The sequence below is a fragment of the Euleptes europaea genome, chromosome 11 (genome assembly GCF_029931775.1).
Source record: "Euleptes europaea isolate rEulEur1 chromosome 11, rEulEur1.hap1, whole genome shotgun sequence".
Classification (NCBI taxonomy): Eukaryota; Metazoa; Chordata; class Lepidosauria; order Squamata; family Sphaerodactylidae; genus Euleptes; species Euleptes europaea.
The window spans coordinates 19,064,814-19,089,131 of NC_079322.1; the positions used below are offsets into that span (position 1 = coordinate 19,064,814).

Consider the following 24,318-nt stretch of genomic DNA (forward strand, 5'->3'; position numbering starts at 1 on the left):
CCTGGTGCAGCTTGTCTGCACTGACTCTTAAATTTTATTGAACAATCCAGCTGAAACAGAACAAGATTAGACAGCTTTCACCTTTTGGCTTGCTGAAGTGGTTTTACTGTGCTTGTAAGAGCCGGTGGAATTATTGCAAGAAAAGTGTGTCTCTCCCCCCCGCTTCAAGCGTGTAGAGAGTGATTTCAAACCACTTGGCTATTTGTATTCTGGAGCGCGTGTACTGTTTGGTTTTTCATCTGTCCCCTTTGAAAAGAAACTTGGTAGTGCGGGACATGCAGCAAACTCTTAACAAGCAGTTTGTCCATTGGAATTTCTTATTATTGCCGAAATGCCATTGCAAGACAAAGGGGAAGGGGTGGTAGTCTTGGCTGGCAGCTTTTTGTGTTTCATCAATAAGTGGTATTATTTTCATGCTGGAAAAATATACACATCACTGCTAGAGTTTTCGCCTCCTCACACTGTGCACATATCTGTTAAAACCTAATATAGTTTTATTTTCAACTTTATAGACACTTGCAAGTTTTTAGAACAACGCACATCTCTAAAAATCTTTCACTTAAGTCAGTGGAGTTTAACACTCACCATATTGTTTATTTGAGAGACAGACAAAAAGATGACGAACCTTTTGATTGATGTGTTGCTTTGGTACTTTTGGAGTGGCAAATTTATTTTATAATAAATTTGTACTCCAGTATTAAGCAAATTAATTTGTAAGCAAGTCCCATTGTTGGACTTTGCTTCTAATAAACTGTTACAGGTATGGTTATGATCAGTACAAAGTAAATTACATTTCTAAACTGACATCTAAAAATACACTTATTTTTAACACTTGTAAATTAAACACTCGGCTTCTTTATCTTAATATAGTGTTCCAGTCTAAACTTGTCTCATTAAAGTGTCTGGAAGCATTCTGAACGCAATATAGATCTCTCTTTAAAAAAAAAAAAAAGGATTTTCATCTTCCTTTCCAAAGTTTGCAATAGGCTTCAACAGAACATAATTACGATGCTCTAGCTGGAAAGTTCTAACTGCTTAGTTCGTAAGAATTTTTAGATATTCCATGGACACTTAATCATTCAAAACTAATTTAATTATAAAACAGATGAAAAGATTTAATAGGACACTGCCTAATCATATGAAAGCAAACAGAAAAAACTGGGATTGCTTTTCTCTAAAGAATGTCTTCTCAAAATACTATAAAATGTATCTAGTTCTGAGAGTTATATGGAAGGTGAATTGGGGCCTGTTGTCTTTCAGCATTCTTAAAAAATGATGGAATGTAATTTACAATTACATTTTCTTAAAAGCTTGCAGGCATTTCTGGTAACACTGAACTATTCCAGGGCCATATCCCAAATATTTTTCATCATCATCCATTTCTCCATCATTGTTAGAACCTTAAGTATACCTGTTGTTTTTTAAAAAAAAAAATTGCAAGGAAGTCTGAATCAGATCACACAGAATCATTCTCTGATCTATGTTCCCTTAGTAGCAGACACAGAAGAACAAGTTAAAATTGAAAAGTTGACATTATTGCAATTATGGGGTCATTCAAAAAGTTAAAAAAAAATACCCCATATTCCTCCCCAACTCTAAAAAAAAGTTTTTAGAGATAATCTTTTCTGTCCTGAACATTTGATCCTAAAATATTCTTGGGCTTTAATTTTTTTGGTATGTATGTTTTTAAGCCTAATAAAAACAACTTTTCAAGGCTTGGTGCTGCATTATTCCATATCCGGTCAGATTAATCTTATCTCATTCAAATAAAATAAATGGAAATTAAGACTATTTTGCCCAATACATAAAGGAAAACGTGGGCATGTCACAGAGTATTCACATGTAATGGAGCTGTAGCCAATCACAGCTCGCGACTGAGTATACTTATATGATAAGTATATTTACCAATGCAGGTTTATTATTATTCATTCTTTACTTTTCCAACATACACTTTAAACAAGTTAGGTGTACATGCAACAATAAAATATGTCAGCTGGCCCTTAGTGAAGAATCAGAACTTGGGTGGTGGAATGCAAAGATATTAACATATATAATAAAATCAGCTGTATAAATTTCAACACAGCTTTGCAGTGGCTGCTTGAGTAGGTTAGGGCAAGGTCAATCTGAAATGCAGGGCTGTTGATTGACCACTAATATTAACCATGTTTCCTTAAGAGCTGCTTTGAGATTCACAAGGGGAGGGTTGAGGAATGGGATTGCATCATGAGAGGCAAGTGGCTTTTAATGAACAGGAAAACTTTGCTTATTTTCCCACACTGCTCCATTTAAATACACACACAACTCTATTTTAATGTACTAATTCCTACTTGGGGCTATGGTGAGGAGCTGTTCTCCCCCACCCCCAGTTGAAAACCATTTTACTGATGCTAGGAATACAGAAGTTGAATTGCTGTAGTAGGGGACGTTCTGTTTATGTGGGGAGGAAGAGGTCCATAGAGGCTCAAGCAGGGCAGTTTGGAGAATTGCTAGCTAAGAAACCCCAAAGTGTATTCAGCTTATTCATAAGTATATAAAAAAATCTGATTCTTTGGGGTAATGGATAAAACCGTGTGTGTTGCCCCCAGAAAATGAGTTAACACAGCATTTTTTCTTCTGCTTCTGTATTTTTCTCTGAGAATTCATTGTGTGACTTCTCTCAAGTGAGTGAAAAATAAGTTAGGATGCTCTGATCCTTATATTTTTCTGAATGGTTAACTTGTGTTGATGAATCATACATACATGCATGTTTAAGAAAAACAAACTTAACAAAACAAAACTTGCTAGAGATAGCCGGTTGCATCTTGCAGATCTGTTCTGCTAGCAGACGTGCTTTCCTCTGATTGAAGAAGATGTCCTTATAGGATCTGCAGAATCCAACCCAACATTTTAAACTCTTAAACATTTTAAATATTGTACTAATACTGTTTAGATATCCCCCCCTACTTACACATGAAATACACTTACCATGAAATTTCTCATGATTCTAGTTGTATCTGAAAAAGTGAGCTGTGGTTCATACCCTGCCAAAATTTTTTGTTATTCTTTATGGTGCTACTGGACTCTTGCTCTTTTTCTCCTGAAATTTCTGTTAGCCCAGTGAAGAACATGAACTTTGTAAGCTTGGTCCACTGTTCTTCTCTTTCCCCAATGACAGAGATGGGTGCAAGTGGGATGAGGAGAGATACACTGATTTGAGCTAACAGTTTAAAATGTAACATAGGTCTGTGCATATCTTGGTTTGGGCAGATGAGTAGCATTTTAAACTGTTAGATCTCAGCATCCAAGGCATAGCAGGTGGCCTTGGATATAGTCTGTTAACTTTAGTAGGCTTCATGTGTTTTAGGAGCTCTTCCTTAATTTCAGTAACTTGCAATCTCCTTTTAGTGGCAAGGAGTGGTTCTCTTTCTATCAGTGCGTCTTTGTGGGTGTAAAGGAACATGCACTGGCCAAAACAAAGCATCAGTGGGTGGCTAGGCTTGATTTAGTCTCTGCTAGCAAAGTTCACCTTCTGCGATTTGTGACAAATTGTTTTCTCCCTCCCGGTCAACCAGCCAAAACTTCTAAGCCTTCTCATCCCAGAGGGTAGAAAATAGCAAGCCTGTATCCATTCCTTATACGATTAATGGCCCCACTGGTAAATGCATCAGTGAATGGGGGAGATGATGATCTACTGCACAACTGCCACTCGTTCTGAACGGTTAGGTCCCCCCTCCCACCCTTTATATTCAGAGACATTTTTCAGAAGCACACATGTGCCTGTCGTTCCAAACTTGCATTGTAGCGTCAAGCATGCTAAATGGCAAAGAAAACACAAAACTTTTATTTGCTACAGCCGAGCTAAAAGTTTCTCTTCCTTGCTCTTCTCCCCCTCCCCAACCTTTCCTTTTCCCCCTCTCTAGAGGATGAAAGTCCTGGACAGACCTATCACAGAGAGAGAAGAAACGCAATCGCAATGCAGCCACAGGGTGGGCAAGGCCTCTGTAAAATCAGCGAAGAGCCTTCGACATCTAGTGAAGAAAGGGCCTCATTAATCAAGAAGGAGATCCATGGATCTATATCACACCTTCCTGAACCTTCTGTACCTTACCGTGGGACAGTTTTTGCCATGGACCCCAGGAATGGTTACATGGACCCACATTACCGTGAGTATTTCACACAAGTTCATTATCTAAGGCAAAGTTAGGATGATCTAGAAGCCACCGCTTTCTGTTGCATTTTGAATCAGCATTGCTTCAAGAAGGATTGTGTTCTAATACGCTTTTAAAAATATTTTTTTTCTGTTAAAATGTTTTTCTGTTTATTTAAAAACTGGAGACGATAAGATCGGGGAAGAGAAGGGAGGGATTTTTTACATTATGCTGTTAAATTTAACGAAAGACACAGTCCTCAGGAACTTCTCCTGAACAGGGTCCACTGGAGTAAATGGGAGTGTTGTTGCGTTAATGTGCAACTCCTACCTGTTTCCTGGGAGCTCTCATAGAAGTTCTCGGCATCTTTGCAAATAAGGGAATACTGGCCATTGCGGGTTCTGTTTGCTAGAGATTAAGTAGCACGTTGCGGAGCGGTGTGACAGAGATAGGAAAGTGATGAGACGTATAAACTATGAAAAGTCCTCAGAACTAGAAAAAGTTACCTAACTACAAGAAGTATTCTGTACAGTATTACTTTTAACAATAGTACCACAAGGAGGTGAAATGCAAGCATCTATTTGTTTTGTCTACAGACCAGATATGTAGGTAGAAAGGGAGAACATAAATAGACTTAAACTTTAGAATTCCTGATCAGATATTAATAAAGTGTAAGAAATTAAGTGACACTTGGACACAGATGTGTAGAAGACTTCTTCATTGGCAAAAAAGGGAGTTTAAAAGCAGTTTTTTCATCTGTTTCTAGTTTCCGGGGGGGGGTCATTTAGTTGGGTAGTAATGAAGCACATCTTGAGGTAATGAAGCACATCTTGAGGTATCAAAGTCTGAGCCTTTTGATTATAGATTTATCAGCTAGTCAGTGTATATGCCTGCCATTTAACCTTTCAGTCTCTCATAGCAGATGATAAACTGCAGCCCATGAGGAGGGGCAAGTCTGGGTCTTGGGCCTCAGACTTGCCCCCCCTTTTTTCAACTACATTCAGAAATATTAGTGTTTTGAGGCAAAAAGTCGTTAGCCCAGATGACTGATTAGTGAGGACAGCTGATTAGTGCATTTTTTTTTTTTTTTGCAAAGAGTGCCAGGGATAAAAGCTAATTTTATCCCTTCATTAGTTGGGTTAGCAGCAAAGGAGAATGTTCACTCATCAGGGTGCAGATCAAAGTATGTCTTACACACAAATGTTAAGTCTCAGCCGAACTGCCTTTATTTAAAACAGAGTCTGATTCTGATTGATAATAAAGATGGCGTCTGGTAAGAAAAGGGAACATTAGTTTATATTGGCCTTCAAAAGGACAATTTATGTGCCACAGAAAATTTTCACATTACATACTCTAGCTGTGTTCTGAAGTGAGTGCCAATAGGAACTGTGAACACACCCCAAGCATTCTGTTTGTTTCTCTGGAGCTCTTCTGCATTGAATTCCTTCACCCCTTGAATATTTTTAAAACATTTTTATAAAGCATTTTGTGTGTATGTGTGTGTGGCCATGAAAAGCTGACAGGAAGCATGCATGTGCTATTATTTACACATGGATCATAATCCTGCACCTGCTTACAGACATGTAAGTCCCATTTAGTTCACTGGGACTTGTATGTATATTGCTAAACTTCCAAAGATGTTTCCACTAACTGGTACCTAAGTGCCACTGAATTCTGCTTGGAGATGGCAAAGTTCACTAACATCAAGCGGCAGCTCTGAAGAAGTATACCAAACAGTTCTGTCCTGTCTTTTAGATCCTACACCATTTGTACATATTTGTACACTTTGGAGTAGTTTTCAGGTAGTCTATCACAGAGTGTTAGGCTCAAGGATTGTATCCAGCATTTTGAAACATCAAAATACCGTCTGTCAGTGAGTCTTTCAAAATGGTGCTCATAGAAATGAAACGTAAATGTGTCTTAAGATGTCACAAATGCTACTTGTAGATGTCACAAATGCTACTTGGGCCCCTTGACTTGTTGCCATTCCTGCTCCAAAATATGCCACAGGTGTCACAGGTGACAGTTCATAATGTGGCAAGCTCACAACCTGAGGCTTAAAGTGATCTATACAGTGTGCAAAAAGCATTTGGTGGAGCACAATTCCCCAGGGCCCGCTGTTTCACTTAATGGGTTCTAAAATTTTGTATCTGTTTGTTATGCTACCATTACCATGCCATTGCAGTTTCCTTCTGGGCCATATACCACGGCTGTACATACAGTGCAAATGCGTTAAGAACCTTTAAACAGTACCCTGAGTGACATGCAGCCTTTCACAGGAACTGGTTTTTTTTGCATGTTTTGTGACCTATATAAACTCGAGATGTTACAATTTTCGCTACAAATTCATTTGCTTGTCAAACTTACTGTTTTTGAAGGTGTGGATCAGATGCAAGTTGATCGCTTGACCTGTTAAGCTCATGCTGAACAGTTGCAAATGTATGCCAAACTGGTTTGCTTTGGGTTTTTCCAAACTTTGCATTCACAAAGAGGCTACCAATTCAAACTGATTGGCAGCCATTAGTGTCACTAAAGGCTAACTAGATGAACACCAAAGGGTGGGATTTTTATTGAAACACAGCATTTATTTATGACTGAGCTATATGATTTGTGAGTGATCTAATTGTCTATTTAAGCAATTGCCGGCTGCGCGGAGCAGTTACCAGCAAGGGTGGGGGAAGTAGTAGAATTCAAATCGAGCTGTGGAAAAACAAGCATGCACGAAAAGCCAATTGTACTGTACGGCATGGTTAGGATAGAATACAGTGAAGCTGCCTGTCAACAACCAACAAACAAACTGTTGAACTGATTGATTGACGAATAATCAGATCCCCGTTTGTGACTGGTGAACCAGATGCGAGCCAAGTCAGTGGTTGTTCGAGCATCCCTAGTGTAAACCAGCTTTAGGTAGCTCGTTAGGTAGCTTTCTCTCCCCCCCCCTTTAAATTAATTTGTGAGAAGATTTCATAATTGTTTCTTGTGGCTAATATTGCCATACCTACACATTTAGCACCTCTTCCCCTGCTGTTAAGAATTTAGTGGTTTAAAGATATTTCAGAGAAAGTGTCCAAAGTTGGAGCACAAACGAGATAAAAAAAGAATGCTAGAACTTCCTTACATTTTATTAAATCCTTCAATCATTACATACCAATTAATTACAATTATTAATACATAAAATACATTATGTTTCCATGTACATGTATCAGGTTTCTAGATGAAAGGAAGGGTGTCCAGCTAACTAAATAGGAAAAAAAGGAGAGATGCAGTTTAATTTTAATTGGCTAATATATTGATGCTAAGTTCACTGTATGCATCTGCAGTTGCCTTTATATATGCCTTGTTGGCATGGCTGCCTCAGTTTCCACTGTTACTTGTAAGAACTTCTGCCCACATGGATGAGTTTCTTAATTTGTTTATAAACCATGCAAGCAGTGCCCAGCTTCTTGGGAGGTTTGTTGCTTGTGTTGTTTGTAAACATGCCGGATAACCAAACCATATGGACAGATGTCTTTACGTGTACTATCATGGGCTTAAGTGGCACTTTTATCAAGTTAGTGAACTTAATCTATCAAGGTAGTCTATGTGAAGAATACCAAATTATGTAATTGCATTGCGGCCCTCTTGTAGGTGCACAAGAAGACTTAGCTGGACAGGTTGCCCCTTTTCCTGGTTAGTGTCTTGCTAGACAACTGGTAAGAAAAGGTTGGTTTTTTTACACGGTAGCTGGGCATGTGGAGAGCCCTAGTAATTCCGTCATTCTCTGTGGTTGGAAAATGTGGCCTTTTCAGGATGTCTCATTTGTGCTTCTAAATATATACTTACATTGTACTTAAAAGTGTGGGCAGTTTTCCCGTAATACAGGGTAGAGGGGGTGAGGGGAATAAAAGAACATAATTTCTCTCTTACTTTTTTTGAAGGTGGACATCTGTATATTTTTATTGCACACACCCCCACCCCCACCCCGGAGCTTTTAAGTCCGTTGTGTTTGGAATGCATACCCGCTCTGGGAGTTGCAATTGTTAGGATGGTCTTGAATGCTTTTCATTTGTAAATGTCGGCATGGGGGTCTTTGCCTAGGATGGCTTCTTTTGTGTGGGTGTGTGCTTTTTAACAGGAAAGACCGAAATTAGTTACCCTTCCCACCCTATAGGCCCAATAAACTTAATCAGTGGGTAGGAGGACAACATCCTGTCTTAAAGTAAATAGCTGAGATTGTGTTTGGAGTAGTAGTGATATTCAAGAGAGCAACTGCTTAGCATAGAGCAGAAGTTCTGCAGAGAACTCTCATGGACCTATCCAGGTATAAAGGCCCGTTTCTCACAAAGTGGCAAACTTGTACCTGGGCTGTTATTTATTTATTTGCTTGTTTGTGTTCATTTTTTTGCCTTCCTCTGGGCATAGAGCAGGGGCCACTGGGGGAATGGGCGGGTAGTTGTGAATTTCCTGCGTTGTGCAGGGGGTTGAACTAGATGACCCTTGAGGTCCCTTCCAGTTCTATGTTTCTATTAATTGGGAAATTCTTTGGAATGCCACCAGTCTTTATCCTGATTATCTTTTTTCTTTCAAATGTTATCACTACACACAAACCCCAAATCTGTTGAGCCTTAAAGGACTTAGAAAAAGAAGAGTTGGTTTTTATATGCTGATTTTCTCTACCATTTAAGGCAGAATCAAACCAGCTTACAATAACCTTCACTTCCCCTCCCCACAACAGACATCCTGTGAGGTAGGTGGGGCTGAGAGAGCTCTTAAGAGAACTGTGACTAACCCAAGGTCCCCCAGCTGGCTTCATGTGTAGGAGTGGGGAAACCAAACCAGTTCACCAGATTAGCATCCACCACTCATGTGAAGGAGTGGGGAATCAAACCTGGTTCTCCAGATCAGAGTCCACTTAGAGAGTGAGCTGCTTCCCAGTTTACTTTCAGCAGCTCACCCATTCTGTTCAATAAGGAGGTTATGTAACATAGAACATGTACGGGATGCGTGTCAGTTGTGATCTGTAAATGTATAGCTTCTATTAGACTGTTTCTGGATGTATGGAAATACCCCAGAATTTACCATAATAATCTACAGTGGGTAGCCGTGTTAGTCTGTCTGCAGTAGTAGAAAAGGGCAAGAGTCCAGTAGCACCTTAAAGACTAACAAAAATATTTTCTGGTAGGGTATGAGCTTTCGTGAGCCACAGCTCACTTCTTCAGATACAGCTAGAATGTGAATCCATGTGTCTTTAAGTAGAGGTGAGTGAATTCATGGCTCATTACCAATGCTGATTTCTCCGCACCCATCTCTCCCCTGGACATCACAGACTCTTCTGCATACCACACCTAATCCCATCACGCCTGCTATTCACATTTACATACTGTTAACATTTACATACCAATGCTTGTCTGAATTCACTCTCCTCTACTTAAAGACAGATGGATTCACATTCTAGTGTATCTGAAGAAGTGAGCTGTGGCTCACGAAAGCTCATACCCTACCAGAAAATATTTTTGTTAGTCTTTAAGGTGCTACTGGACTCTTGCCCTTTTCTACTAAATAATAATCTAGTTATGTCCCTGTAAATTTAGAATAGGACTCCTGGCGTTATCTAATTCTGTTATGGACCCAACAATTGTACTGTGGTCTTAAGTCTCAGTAGGCTTATGTGAAGTCACAGCATGTTGTTGCAGGCCAGTGATACCAACTAAATATGAGACCCAGGCCTAGTGCGGCCTGGTCACTGCTGCCATAGATTGCTGCCAACAAGGAGGAGTGGAGAATAAACCTTCCCTTCTTCTGTGGAGGCAATATGTATGTTTGTAGCTTACAAAACTCTTTTTGGAGTTATAGCAGAGTCCAGTAATTTTCCCAGGATTCATTTGCCAAATCTGGAGGGGGGAGGGCAGCTCCTCAGAAATTAAATTATCTCCAGTGTTCTCCACCATCTGCCTGAAATTTAATGTACACAGCTGAATCACAATCACAGCCTATAGCTAGTTACAAGTCTCTTTGCCATTTTGTAATCATTTGACTTCTTCAGTTTCTAATATCTTAATCAACCCCATGCAAATGTTTTCCTTCTAGTATCACCTTTTCCTTGAACCCACCATTTTTTTTTCATCAGTCACAGTCACAAAATATTTGTATTGCCCTCATGGATGTTTTCCTGATTCTTTTTAATGTATTAAAGTCTTTACCCTAGAACTAAACTTTATAAAGCTATTTCTGTACTTACTTTCTGACAGGTTGTAAAAAGAATGCTTATTTCAGTAGCTTGCATAATAGAGTTGTGTAGCACTGGGCAGTTAACACTGATACTTCTCCCGCACACCAGCAAAGATAAAAGTGTTCCTTCTTTGGGTTTGCCTAGTGGTCCGTCTATCCTGGAACTGTCTGCTCTGACTGGCAGTGGCTGTCAGAGGCAAAATTCATGTTAGAGGCGAAAATGTGTAACAGTTTTGATGCCTTAAAAAAAGGCTACTTTGGGAGAGGGAAAATTAGAACAGAAAAATGGTGACCAGCAAAAGCATGAATTCCCTTCTCCACTGTATGCTGCCTCCCTCTTCTAAACCCCCCCGTCAGAAGGTGTGGGGAGAGACACTTTTACCTCTTTCTTTGTGTGCCATTTTCCTTGCCTAAACTGTCCCCAACAACTTTCATCTCCTGCGGCCCCCTCAGTGGTTCATTTGCAGACATGCATTTGAAATCCTGTGGGAATGAACAGACATTTTTGGGGATAGATTGATGTGGGGAGATGGCAGACAGGAAAGTCTCCTCCCTATCTCTTTAAAAAAATATTTGGAGTAGTATTATGATGTGTAACATGCTCCTTAGTCAAAGGTCCCTGAAATCCATCTTAACTGGATATGGTTGAACCTAAAGCACCATGTATCCAAAGTATGCAGTCTACCATGGCATGATGGATCTTCTCCAGAGCTGTCAGAAGAAGAGTTGTTTTCTAGACCCCACTTTTCTCTGCCTTTTAAGGAGTCTCAGAATGGTTTACAGTCACCTTTCCTTTCTCTCCCCACAACAGACACCTTGTGAGGTAGGTGGGGTTGAGAGAGTTCAGAGAGAACTGTGACTAGCCCAAGGTCACCCAGCTGGCTTCACCAGATTAGAGTCCGCCACTCTTAACCATTATACCACCCTGGCTCTCAGATGTATAGACCTTTCAGTTGGAAGTTAACCTATACATTGGTTTTACGTTAGCATGAAATCTTTATCCAACAACTGTAAACATCCTTTTATTTTAGGAGCAAAACACTTTTGACTGTTTATCTGCAGAAGATTCCCCCACCCCATAAAAAACAACAACACACTTTCAGGTACATTGGGGATGTCATCAAGTTTTCCAGAGACACCAGCTATAAATGAGAAGTTCAGATCTGACTGTGTTGAGAGCCTGTGTAGCTGTTTGTCTTTTTTCATAGTTAATTATTATTATTATTATTTTGGCATACAGAAAATGAGTCAAATTTTACCTTATAATTGGAAATGATATCGTTTGAAGAGAAGAACCATGTCTTAGAATTTGTTGCGAACTCTGGAACTTAGAACCTTGAAGTTCATGGTGTGAAATGGGAAACTAGTCAACACGCTCAGAATATGGGTGCTCAGTACCCAGAGCACTTTAAGGCATAATAAAAATGAAAAAACAAAACCAAAGATTTGCTGAAATTGGCTACTATTGCTGATAGGATGTCTTTGAAGTGGCCAGACTTAGAGTAAATATCTGGAACTCGGCCTTTTTTCCTTGGCCTGATCAACAGAGAGGAGTATGTTGCTGAAATATTCAGGCTCTAGTCCAAGTCCTGGCTCTGCAACTCCAGCTTGAGTTTCCAATTCTTTCAATGAACAGCAAGGTCCCTGGCTTGAAAAGCCCTGCCCAGGTCTGCAGTCCAGTATGGTAGCCCACAAGCCTTTCTCCTCTGAGGCTCGGGCATCTTGGAACTGTGGGTTATTGTCCACGCCCCTATTCGGGGAGGCAGGACCAAAAAGATTTCCTGCTGCCCCCTATTGGGACACTAACCCGCTGATCCTCAGTCTTTTGTCCTGCCTAGCGGGGAGAGCAGTGAGTTTTCACAGCTCTGTGTTTTTAGGCTAGATTTAGAGGCTTTTTTGTGTCCTTTCCCTTAATCCTTTCCTCAACCTTTCTTCCAATACCTCCCCACCCGACCTGACTTACCCGGTGTCTTTTCCCCCGACCTTCCTGGTGTTGTCCTGAGTGTTGGGGCGAGAAGAAGAAGGGGAGAGAAAATGGCGGACGCCATTTTGAACAGAGAAGACGACCTTCTCTCGGAGAAGGACTACTCTGTGGGGCTGGTCCAATTCGCCCCGAACAACAGCGCACCGGCCAAGGGCAGCGAGAACACCACCCTGGCGACGGAAGAGAGCGGAGAGCCGCAGGAGGCTCGCGGAGGCGCCACTCAGCCCAAGCTGAAAAAGGCGCGAAAAACGGCGCCGTCCCTTGCCGGCGCTAAACGGAGGAAGCGCGGCAGCGGGAAGTTCGCCAGCGCGGCGAGAGCCAGCGGGAAGGCCCCGACTGTCTACTCGCGGATCCAGCCCTCCTCAGCAACTACTTCGCCCGCGACATCAGATCCCGTGGCGACGGACGGTCTCCCGTCGGGAGGTGGTAACGTACCCCCCCCCTTTTCGGAGCAAACAGGAGGACAGCCTGCAGCACCTATTCCCGCCTTTTCGCTGGGTCCTATAGGGGGCCACTTTATGCCTATGCAGCAGGCTCCAGCCCATCAACCATTCTTTAACCCCTTTCCCACCTCAGGGGCGGCAACAGGGAGGTTTTTAACAGCAGATCAGGCTAATGACATGGTTAATATAGCCTTACAGAGGCAGTGGCAAGCCTTCCAGGCTTTTCAAATGCGCTCACCTCAGTCCTCTGGCGGGTTTTCAGGATCAGTCCCTACTTTAGTTCCCCAACCCCAAGCAGTGGGGGAAGAGGGCAGTTCATCCACCTCGGGGGGGCCATCCAGAGAGGAGTCTTCCTCTTCTTGGCCCACTAAGGCCGCCAGAAAGGCACAGTCACAGCCAATCTCTCAAACTGGCTCTGACTCCTCTAGCCATCAGGATACCATTACCACTGATCAGGAATCTGAAGGGGAAGAGCGCGAGGAAGGGGAGTTCGACTCCGAGGACGAGACCCCCCGTCCTGATGACCAACAGCCCAGATTGTTCTCGGGAGAGGATTTTCAGGGCTTGTTGGCAAAGGCTATGATCGCCTTAGATCTTAATGAGGAGCAACAGCCCTCAGAGGAACCTAAGTCAAAATTTAAAGAGGGAGTGAAGGAGTGCTTCCCTAGAAGGAGGACTCAAAGCAATCTGGTTCCTTTCCCAGAGTTCTTCATTAGGGCCCTCACGGATGAGTGGGATAACCCCTCCTCTAATAAGCAGGTTCCGGCCTACGTCAAAAAACATTATAGCCTAGCCCCTCACGCCATGCAGATGTTAAAGGTTCATGTAGTGGATGCTCCAGTGGCTGACCTTCAGACCCCTGGATTGATTCCCGAGGATGGGGTGGGATCCATCCGTGACCAGCTGGACAGAAAGACTGACCATTTGGCAAGAAAGGCTCACGAGGCTTCGGCCCTAGCCATTCAGGCTAGCGCTACTACCTCTATTTTTGCAAGGGCTTCCTATTTATGGGTCAAAAAACTCCTACAATTGGTACCGCCCGACAACCGCAGGGTAGTTGGGGGTTTGGAAAGAGTGCTTAGTGCCATCACTCTTATGGCAGATGCCTCTCTGGACACAATGTCCTTCACGGCTAGGGCCATGGCTTCTACCACATCCATTAGAAGGGCCCTGTGGCTAAGGGCATGGCCGGCCGATTTCAGATCTAAAACCATTCTCATGTCCTACCCCATTAAAGGGGGTCGGCTTTTCGGAGAAAAAATGGACGGGATTTTGATTGAAACTAGGGATAAGAAGCACGTTCTCCCTAGGCAAATTCGGAAGGAGAATAGATCTTCTTCCTACCCGTCCTTTCGCTCTTCCAAGGTTTCTCCCAGATATCGGGCAGACTACAGAAAGGGCTCCTGGAACCAGAGTAACTCATGGAACCAGAGTAGATCCTTTCGAAAAGGGGGGAAGTTCCAGAGACAAGGACCGACTAGGTCCGACAAAGGGGATAAGTTCCCCAAAAACAACAATTCACAATGACGCCTCACTGTTGGCAGTGGGGGGGAGACTTCAGGCCTTCAGTCACATATGGGCCAGATCCAACCCGGATTCGTGGGTATCCCAAATAATATCTCAGGGATATCTCCTGGAGTTTTCTTCCCCACCCCGGGATCGTTTCCTTTCTTCCCCCTTACCCCTAAAAAAAGAGAAGAGGGCCAGAACCGCCACAGCAATTCAACACCTTTTGCACATAGGAGCCGTGGAGAGGGTCCCCAACCAGGAGAGGGGGTTGGGGATCTATTCCATCTTCTTCACGGTTCCGAAGAAAAATGGAGACTGGAGGGCCATCCTCAATTTAAAATACGTGAACCGGAGAATGAGGCGCAAACATTTCCGGATGGAAACGTTAAAATCTATCATGGAGTCCCTTCAGCCTCAGACTTTCATGACGGCGGTGGATTTGACAGAGGCCTACCTCCATATCCTTATCCATCCAGCCCACAGGAGGTTCCTTCGGTTCACCCATGGCATCAATCATTATCAATTCAGGGCCCTCCCCTTTGGGTTAGCTTCCGCCCCCCGGGTTTTCTCAAAGACCCTGGTGACTGTTATGGCCATCCTCAGACAGGAGTCTATCCAGGTACATCCGTACCTGGACGACATCCTGATCTGTGCACAATCCAGGGAACAATCCCGGACCCATACCAACAGAGTAGTCCAGGTTCTTCAAGACCATGGATATTTAGTGAACTTCGAGAAAAGCTCCCTCAGCCCCACACAATCTCTGGTACACCTGGGAGTGCGGATAGACTCTCGGAAAAATACTGTAACCTTGTCCCGAGAGAGAGTGGAAAAAATTGTCAGTCGGGCAGTCTCAGCCTCCAGTTCCAAGTCAGCCAGGCTAATGTCCCTAGCGAAACTTTTAGGGCACATGATTTCGTGCATAGCAGTGGTACCTTGGGCCAGGTTCCATTCCAGACAATTACAGTGGCTCCTCCGCCCATACCAGAGGGACATAGGGATGAAGAGGGACAGAATCATTCCCTTACCACTCAGTGTCCGCAAGAGTCTGCGGTGGTGGGCATCCAGGGAGAATTTAACCAAGCCCACACAGTACCTGCACGAGGATCCTCTCCAGCTCTTTACGGACGCCAGTCTGGAAGGGTGGGGAGCCACCCTCAATGGGCAAATGGCCCAAGGACGTTGGTCTGCTCAGGAGTCGACTCTTCACATCAACGTGCTGGAGCTAAGAGCGGTGAGACTGGCTCTTCTGTTCTTCTCAGCGGACGTTTGCAACCACCACGTCCTAGTCAGGACGGACAATACGACTACCAAGGCCCACCTGAACAAACAGGGGGGCACGAGGTCATCCACGTTACATCAGGAAGCAGTCAAACTGTTCCGCTGGGCCCAGTTCAAGGTTCTATCAATACGGGCGGAACACATAAAGGGCGCTCTCAACGTGGAAGCCGACTGGCTGAGCAGGCAGCAAGTAAACGAAGGAGAGTGGTCCTTAGACCAGGACTCCTTTCGTCTCATCACTCAAAAATTTGGTCTTCCAGAGGTCGATTTGTTCGCCTCGTCAGACAATTCCAAACTCCCAAGATTCTTCTCCAGATTCTTCCACCCAGACGCAGAGAGAATCGATGCTCTTCTCAGTCCTTGGCCAAGGACTCTGTTGTACGCCTTCCCGCCTCTGCCAATCATTCCGAAGGTCCTTCGCAAGATCCAGATGGAAAAAGCCAACGTGCTTCTAGTGGCCCCTTTTTGGCCTCGCCGTCCATGGTTCGTCACTCTACAAAGACTAGCAGTTCAAGAACCATGGAGAATACCAACTCAGTGGGGGACTCTACGCCAAGGTCCTCTAGTCCACCCAGACCCCCACTGGTTCTGCTTGACCGTCTGGCACTTGAGAGGATGAGCCTAGTCAAACTGGGTTATCCTACAGAGGTCGTAAACACCATTCTTGAGGCGCGCAGACCTGCAACCCGTCGCATATATTCCGCTTCATGGAAAGCGTTTGTCAGATGGGCACGTAGAAAGAAGTTTGACCCTCTTCAACCAGGAGTTAGCAACATTCTGGGGTTCTTACAGGAGGGAGTGAGGCTAAACCTGGCAGTTTCTACCCTTCGCAGACAGGTTGCGGCCATAGCAACAGTAGTTCCAATGGTGGATGGAGTGACGTTGTCTAAGCATCGGCATATCGTCTCCTTTCTGAAGGGAGTTTCCCAGACTCGACCTCCTACTGTTCATCGGTTCCCTACCTGGAATCTTAACATCGTTCTTAAGGCCCTAACGAAGGAACCCTTCGAGCCCCTTCGGACAACTCCTCTTAGACTTCTTAGGATGAAAGTTCTATTCCTCGTAGCCATCACATCTGCTCGTCGAGTGTCAGAATTGCGAGCCCTGTCTATCCGCCAGGGACTGTGCATCTTTCATAGGGATAAGGTGGTATTAAGACCAGACCCTACCTTCATCCCCAAGGTTAACTCTCCTTTTCATCGCGGTCAGGACATTTCCTTACCATCGTTCTGTCCTAAACCATCTTGCCCAAAGGAACGGTCTTGGCACTCTCTCGACCTACGTAGAGCTTTGCGCATCTTCATTGATAGAACATCAGACCTGAGAAAGACAGACTATTTGTTTGTTAACATATCCAATCCTAACAAGGGTCTCAGAATGTCAGCGGCATCCATTAGTTACACCTTAAAGTCAACAATAGCTGAGGCATACAAAGCCGCGGGGGCTCCTCTTCCACCGGGAATTACGGCTCATTCGCTTCGCAGCGCCTCTACAACGGCGGCGTTTGACAAGCAATCTCCTGTTGACGAAATTTGTCGTGCAGCCACGTGGTCAAGCGTGTCAACATTCGTCAAACACTACAAGATTAGTACATGGTCGTCTGCACAGGCGGCTTTTGGCCGCAGGGTCTTACAGCACGTAGCGGAAGAGAACGCATAACCCACCCGGATGGGAGCTCTTATAGGTCCCACAGTTCCAAGATGCCCGAGCCTCAGAGGAGAATGGAGCCTTGACTACTTACCGTGAGGGCTCCTTCTCTTCTGAGGCGGAGGGCATCTTGCCCACCCGGACGAAGAGTCAAGACAACGTGCTATCGACCATATCTTCAGAAGACAGCTTCAGACCTAATGCCGGTCCCAATTCTTGTCTGTTTGTCAAGTTCCTTCCTGTGTTATTTGGTTAAGGTTACGTTTAATTCCGATAGACCTCGTTTTATCCTGTTTAAGAGCTAAGCAAGCCTGTGACTGAGGATCAGCGGGTTAGTGTCCCAATAGGGGGCAGCAGGAAATCTTTTTGGTCCTGCCTCCCCGAATAGGGGCGTGGACAATAACCCACAGTTCCAAGATGCCCTCCGCCTCAGAAGAGAAGGAGCCCTCACGGTAAGTAGTCAAGGCTCCAGTCTCTGCCCTGCCTCTTGCAGTGTCTTCAACAGGCCTTTTTTCCTTTTGGGAGATCAAAATAATTACGATTTATTAAGTTTGTATTGCTGTTCTGTGATATCGTGTAAATCTACATTACTATTAAAGCAGTCTTCAGTGTCTGAGATGCAGTTTAATAGGTGCACTTGAGATGCTTTTTACAATTAATTCATGTTTGTGTATCTGAATGAAAATACAGTTTGTCTTGGGTCACTTTCTGCACTCATAGGAATTATCTGTTCATCAGAACAATGTTATACACAAACTTAGAGCAACATATCTTAGTTATTTATGCATTTCCAAATGTACACTTCAGTTGTGTGCAAACATCTATGACCTGAGAGATTCTGTCGTCCTTGCTTCATTCACACTTCCACGAGTGTAGTAAAGCGTACAAAGGAGTCTTTGAATCTGTCCTATTCTTTTCTACAGATATAATTTCTCATAAAAGTCCTTTGAACTTTGGAACCTAGAATACTGTAAACCAGTGGTCTTCAACCCATGGGTCAAAGGCCCTCAGCTTCCCACTTGGCTGATTGTGCGCTAACCAGTAAGTGAGAGAAATAGTACAGGACAAAACACAACAAACTTGTTTCCTTGTGGGTGTTTATGTGCAGCAATCCTACTCTAGAGCAACTCCATTTTGCTCTGCTGAGGATCCAAGTCTTTGTTTTTGAGGTTAGCCTTAGGTTTGGAAAGTCTTTCAGTCATTCTGTGTCCTTCATCTAATTTATGCTTTCAAACTCTCTTCACCTCTGGCCAATTGTACAGTCTCAACAATGCTTTCTTTTGAAAAGCTGCAATATAGCATTTAGCCCTTCTTCATGCACCCTTTCAGTCAGTCCAACTTGTGTTTTCAAAGACTTTGAACCAGCAGAAACTATTCAATGATGCAGATTCAATCAAGGACTGAAATCACAGATACTCTCACCTTAGTTTTTATTTATTCCCATCCTTCTCAAGAAATTGAAGAGCCAGGATTGGAGATGAGGAATATTATATGGGTGGAGTTCCTGCTAAAGAACAGTTCCTGCAAAACAAACTTCTCTCCTTGGTAGGATAAATGGGAAATTTTCATTTCATACTTAGAGTTTATATTCTCACTGGCAAACAACATATGCATATGTCAGTAGCTTTGGCCTTTCCTCATTATCTATTGAAATTGATATATTAAATGTGTAAACCATGTGATCACAATTGTACCTGGCTGCAGTTTCTCTGCTGACAGGTGTAAAAAGTGCTTCAGTAGTCAGATAATTTGCTGTTAAGTGATATAGGATTGTGCAGACTGCCCATTACATTTATATCCCAAGTTTTTTACATTGTCAAGAAATTTTTTTTGTGAACTGGTCTTCAGTGGTTGTCATAGTTCAGGAAATCATTCAAGTTAGACTGGATAAATAAAGTGAAGTTTCCTAAATGTGTTTATTTTCCTACAAGTACCAATTACATGGCCCATATTGCCTTCTGCAACTTTGTTTATGGTACACTGTAAGGGGGATGACATAGGTTAAACCAGGGGTCCTCAAACTTTTTAAACAGGGGGCCAGTTCACTGTCCCTCAAACACTGTTGGGGGCCGGACTGTTTCGGGGGAGGAGGAGGCGGCGCGAGGGGGCTCTCCGGAAAATCATCCTCCTTACAAGCCCGGTCATTCCCCCTGTAGTGGTTAAGAGTGGTGGTTGGGAGCGGGGACTCTAGAGAACCGGGTTTGATTCCCCACTCTTCCATGTGAGAAGCGGAGGCTAATCTGGTGAACCTGGTTGGTTTCCCCACCCCTACTCACGAAGCCAGCTGGCTGACCTTGGGCAAGTTACAGCTCTGTTAGCGCTCTCTCAGCCTCACCTGCCTCACAGGGAGTCTGTTGTGGGAGGGTATGGGAAGGGGATTGTAAGGCAATTTGAGTCTCCCTTTAGTGGTAGAGAAAGTTGGCATGTAAAAACCAAGGCCATTTATTCATGGAAGGGTTTGCCTTGGATTTGCCGCTCTCCAGATGCACATTTTCCCCATCCGAATTCTCCAAACTCTCCCCTGGGGTGGGGGTGGGAATTTACTTTTGAGTTCTGAGAATTCGGATGGGGAAAATGTGCATCTGGAGAGCGGCAAATCCAAGGCAAAACCTCCTGTGCATAAATGGCCACAAGTCTTTTTCTTCTCCCTGGAGATATGCCCAGCCCCCCCCAAGGGGCCCCTACAATTACCTCCAGGCCACAAGGATACCCCCAGGAGGAGAGAGAGCCCCGAGCCGTGAGAACGATGCCAACTGTGGCCAAAACAGGAACGCACGGACAGGAAGGGGGCGACTGGGCGGCGTGCGAGGCAGCAAGACGCCTCACGCACTCAGGAAAGGAGGTTTTGGGCCTGGGAGGGAGAGGGGGAAGGGGGCGACTGGGCGGCACGCGAAGCAGCGAGATGCCTTGTGTGCCCAGGAAAGGGGTTTTGGGCTGGAGAGGGAGCAGGGAAGGGGGCGACTGGGGCGGGAGGGAGGCTTCCAGTTGTGCGTACACAGCCAGGAAGCCCAGAAAAGCTCTGGGGAGGGGGGCAAGGGGGGACTGGCTTCCTTGGTCCCCGGGCCGGACAAAAGCCCTCCGGGGGCCGGATCCGGCCCTCGGGCCTTAGTTTGAGGACCCCTGGGTTAAACTATTAAGGGTAGCAGTATGAAAGATCCCTAGTGAAGAAGTTGGACAACATGACTTTCTATTTCTTTACAGCCCTTCTGTTTCTATGCTTCTCTTCCTTTTGTGTGTGTTGTTGTAACATCATTGTGTCACTAGCAGCAAATTATTACCTAAAATATGATGGAGGTAATAAATTTTAGCTGTTGAATGTAATTTAGCTATCAGAATTATGATGAACTAACAGATATGTAATGGTCAACAGTAAACATTTTGTTATTTGCATCTTTGCCCCATTTTTGAAAAAATATGTGTAGGTCAGTCTGTTTCAAGACACAGTTCTTGGTTGCAAGTGTGAACAGTAGAGCTGAGTCTCTCCCACCCAGTTCTTCAAATAGAGAATTAGGCTTTCTAAATGGTTCATAGTAAGTTACAGCATGTCAAGGCAGAAGTCTTGCCCAAATGCAGGGGAGACAAGATTTGGAATTAGTCTGTGGGGAAAAACATTACTACAGTATATGAAGTGAGTTGATTGGGCAAAGTAAGAAGAGGACAGATAACTTACCCTCAAATATAGCTAGGGTTAGATGTTGTCAAGTTTCAAGTAAAGGCTGTTTTTTAAAAAATATATTTGATTAGCCCATGGAACTGTATGCCACTAGAAGTGACAACAGACAAGGATTTTTGAAGTTAGCCATTAAGAGGTGCCTCTGCTAATGCTCTTGACTTTCTGTATCTGATTTTGACTTCAAAGGGAATCTTTGCTCCTATAAATTTAAAATAGTGGATTAGCACTCTAGAAAGGCAGCGCAAGAGGACCACATATGATGGTTATGCAGCCAATTTGCTTCCTCTTTATTTCCACCCCCCATACGATTCTTAATATATATCTGTAGTAAGAGTCTTCTTGTTTTAAAGTTATTTCTGACATGTAGCCTTCCCATCCTGGCTTCCAGCAATATTGGACCCCCTATTTTCAAGTCATCCTTGTGTTAAAAAACAACAACAACCCAAGAACTCTCCAAAATAAGAGGTTTATCATTTGAGGACAACTCTATGTTGCAGAGTATAATCCTTACATTTCCCCCCCTCCCCCCCCCCACCCCCTTCTGCTTTCAAATAGCTGGGGACAGCGAGTCAAGGAGTGAGAACTCCTTTTGTTTCATGTAGTGTGCGTTTCAGGGAAAGAATGTAAGAGAGTGGAAAATGAAGAAAGACATAAAAGAATCTCAGCTCAAGGAGGTCAGATCCATCACAGGCTTAGCATTGCCTTCAAAGATGCCTGGGACAGGTGGCAGTTCAAGACAATCAGAGTAGAAGCATCCGCTAACGCTGAGATAAGGATTCTTACAGAATCCTACTATCTGGTCCCAGGTTGCTTTGATGTAACTCTGCTAGAGAAGACTTCTGGGAGCAGGCTACTGCTACCATCGGCAATAGGCTGCTGTCCTTGATCCTTTAAAGGTCTCATTACTGTGGTCCTCGAGGATTACTCCTCTTAAAGGTTTACATGGAAATGGTATTGTTGAAGGACCAGCCAGGGGACCTTGGTTCCACCTGTACAAAACAATATTATATTCTTTCCTTCTTCTGTTTCCCTGCTCTCTTTCCTTTTCTGTGTTATCAGTGTTCGACTGAAAGCTAAAACCCAATCATCTAAGCCTTTCTGCTTCCTTCTTTGGTTGTTACTGGGTTTTTTTTGTTGAGCACAGCTTGAGCAGGTCTTTACCGGCACCAAACCATTAGCAGGATTGTCAACTTCTGGTAACTGGGCTTATTTAGCCTGCTGTTTTCTGCAGGTTCCCTCCCTCCCCCTTTTCTATCTACTTTTTGTCCCTCTGGATTACTCCTGGGCAAAATTAAAAAACAAAACAAAACCAGACATGATGTTATATCTCTGAAACACTATTTCCTGTGTGAGCATATTTAGGATTGGATCTAGTATTCAAACAGGAATTTAGAGCACGTAACGGTTCCAGTCCAGTGATAGTCATGTGTAACACATCTGCTGTGCACAATTAGAAGCCTGTGGGTTGGAGATGTACATTTGCAACCACATTGCAGATGGGAACACGCAAGTTTTTAGTGCAGAAGGGAAATTGTATCGGGGGCTTTGCATTCAGATAGGTATCACAACACAGAGGCACATCTGAAACCAATCTGCATGGGTGGTTCTCTATCCAGCAAGGCAGTTTATCTTTGGAAGCTTACTTCTCCCTGTAAAACTCCTTTGCTGGATCAGTGTGGTTAAAGTAAGTTATTCATGCTAAAGGTGTAAAACTGACTTTGGCAGAATTGTAGCCCTTGTTCAAAGCTGCAGATCACTGAGTATTCCTTAAGTGTTGTGGTCAAGAATTAGAATGGCCTGTACTTCTTCTGCACAGCGGAGATTACAAATTTGGTGAAAGGGCTTCATTTGAATAGCCACAAGGCCAGATCTGGTGTACGGCTACCCTAGAAAAGTTGTCAAGATGTGTTGTATTAGGACCAATGGGGATGTGATCACTGAAGCTGCTTTAGCCACTGCTACCATTGCCAGGTGTGACACTGGAGCTGCACAAAGCATAAAATTGGCACAGAAATGGTGGCGAGTGGATGAAACAGGACTAGCCAGAGGGGTGTAGTGGTTAAGAGCAGTGGTTTTTTATTTATTTTTGAAAGTTTTTTTATTTTATCAAATGGGGGATACAGAAAGGAAAGAGGGAAAGGGATAAAAAAGGATCCGTCTGGTATAAACAAGCACAATTTTGTTCTCTGAAATTAAAAAACAATCAACATATTCAACCTTCGATTGTCAAACATATTCATTAAGTTGGTTTAACTGCATTTATCTAAATGTGTATTCTAATAATATAATTAACTAATTATCCGCTGACATATAGGTATAAAATATTTGCCATTTCTCATTGAACTGTTCTATTGACTCATTTATAGCAGGGTTCATCATAAAAGTCATTTTAGCCATGTTTGCATAGTCAAGCATTTTGTCTTTCCATTCTTCTATATCAGGTATGAATGTTTGTTTCCAAGTTCTTGCCAGTACGGTTCTTGCGGCTGTTGTGACATATTTGAACATATCTCTGAATCTCATAGGCAAGTCAGGTGGTGTTATGCTTAGTAAAAAATATTTGGGGTCCAGTCTTATCTTCATTTTGGTTATATTCTGTAGTTCATGTTGAATCTTCTTCCAATACGTTTGCAGCCTTGGACACGTCCACCAAACATGAAAATAGGAACCATCTGACTGTTGGCACTTCCAACAAGCCCCTTTTCCCCCCTTCGTAATGGCCATCTGGGAAATCATGCTGGGCGTCATATACCACCTATAGAACGTCAAGAGCAGTGGTTTGGAGCTGTGGACTCTGATCGGGAGAACTGGGTTTGATTCCCCACTCCTCCACGTGAGCGGTGGAGGCTAATCTACTGAACCTGGTTGGTTTCCCCACTCCTCCACATAAGGTCAGCTGGGTGACCTTGGGCTAGTCATAGCTGTCTCAGCCCCACCTACCTCACAGGATATCTGTTGTGGGGAGCAGAAAGGTAGGCGATTTGTAAGCCGGTTTGAGTCTCCCTTAAGTGGTAGAGAAAGTCGGCATATAAAAACCAACTGCTCCTCCTCCTCCTCCTTTTTCTTCCTCTTCCTCTTCCTCCTCTTCTTCTTCTTCTTCTAGAAATGACTCACATGCATGCAGTCCGAACAGAAGTTTGGCCGTCATGAAATCAGCTATGTTGACTCCTTCTGAAATAAGCCTCTTGGAAGACCTTTAATGGGTGTCAGGTCCCGGGCGGGGCTAGGAGGCTGGGTAGTCGTGCGGTCCAAGGTCGAGTCAGTGGAGATCAAAACAGGAGTCCAAACATGTCCAGAAGAAGAGTCGTGAATCAAGCCGAGGGTCAGAGTTTCAGGAATTCAAGCCGGTTGGAGAAAGGGTCAGAAGCTGAAGTGGATGCGAAGCAGTCCGGAAACTGAATCATTGCTTCCACAGAGAAACTTCCCAACAGCCTGGAATATATGGTT

General features: G+C 43.7%; 1 protein-coding gene across 1 annotated transcript in view; it reads left to right on the forward strand.

Moving 5' to 3' along the window:
• The window catches only part of GLI3 (GLI family zinc finger 3), a 309,607-nt gene that overhangs the window by 104,465 nt on the left and 180,824 nt on the right, over positions 1 to 24,318 (forward strand). The window contains exon 3 of the mRNA XM_056857509.1: positions 3,900 to 4,142. Within this exon, the coding sequence (XP_056713487.1) occupies positions 3,900 to 4,142 (243 nt within the window). The remainder of the gene's footprint in view (positions 1 to 3,899; positions 4,143 to 24,318) is intronic.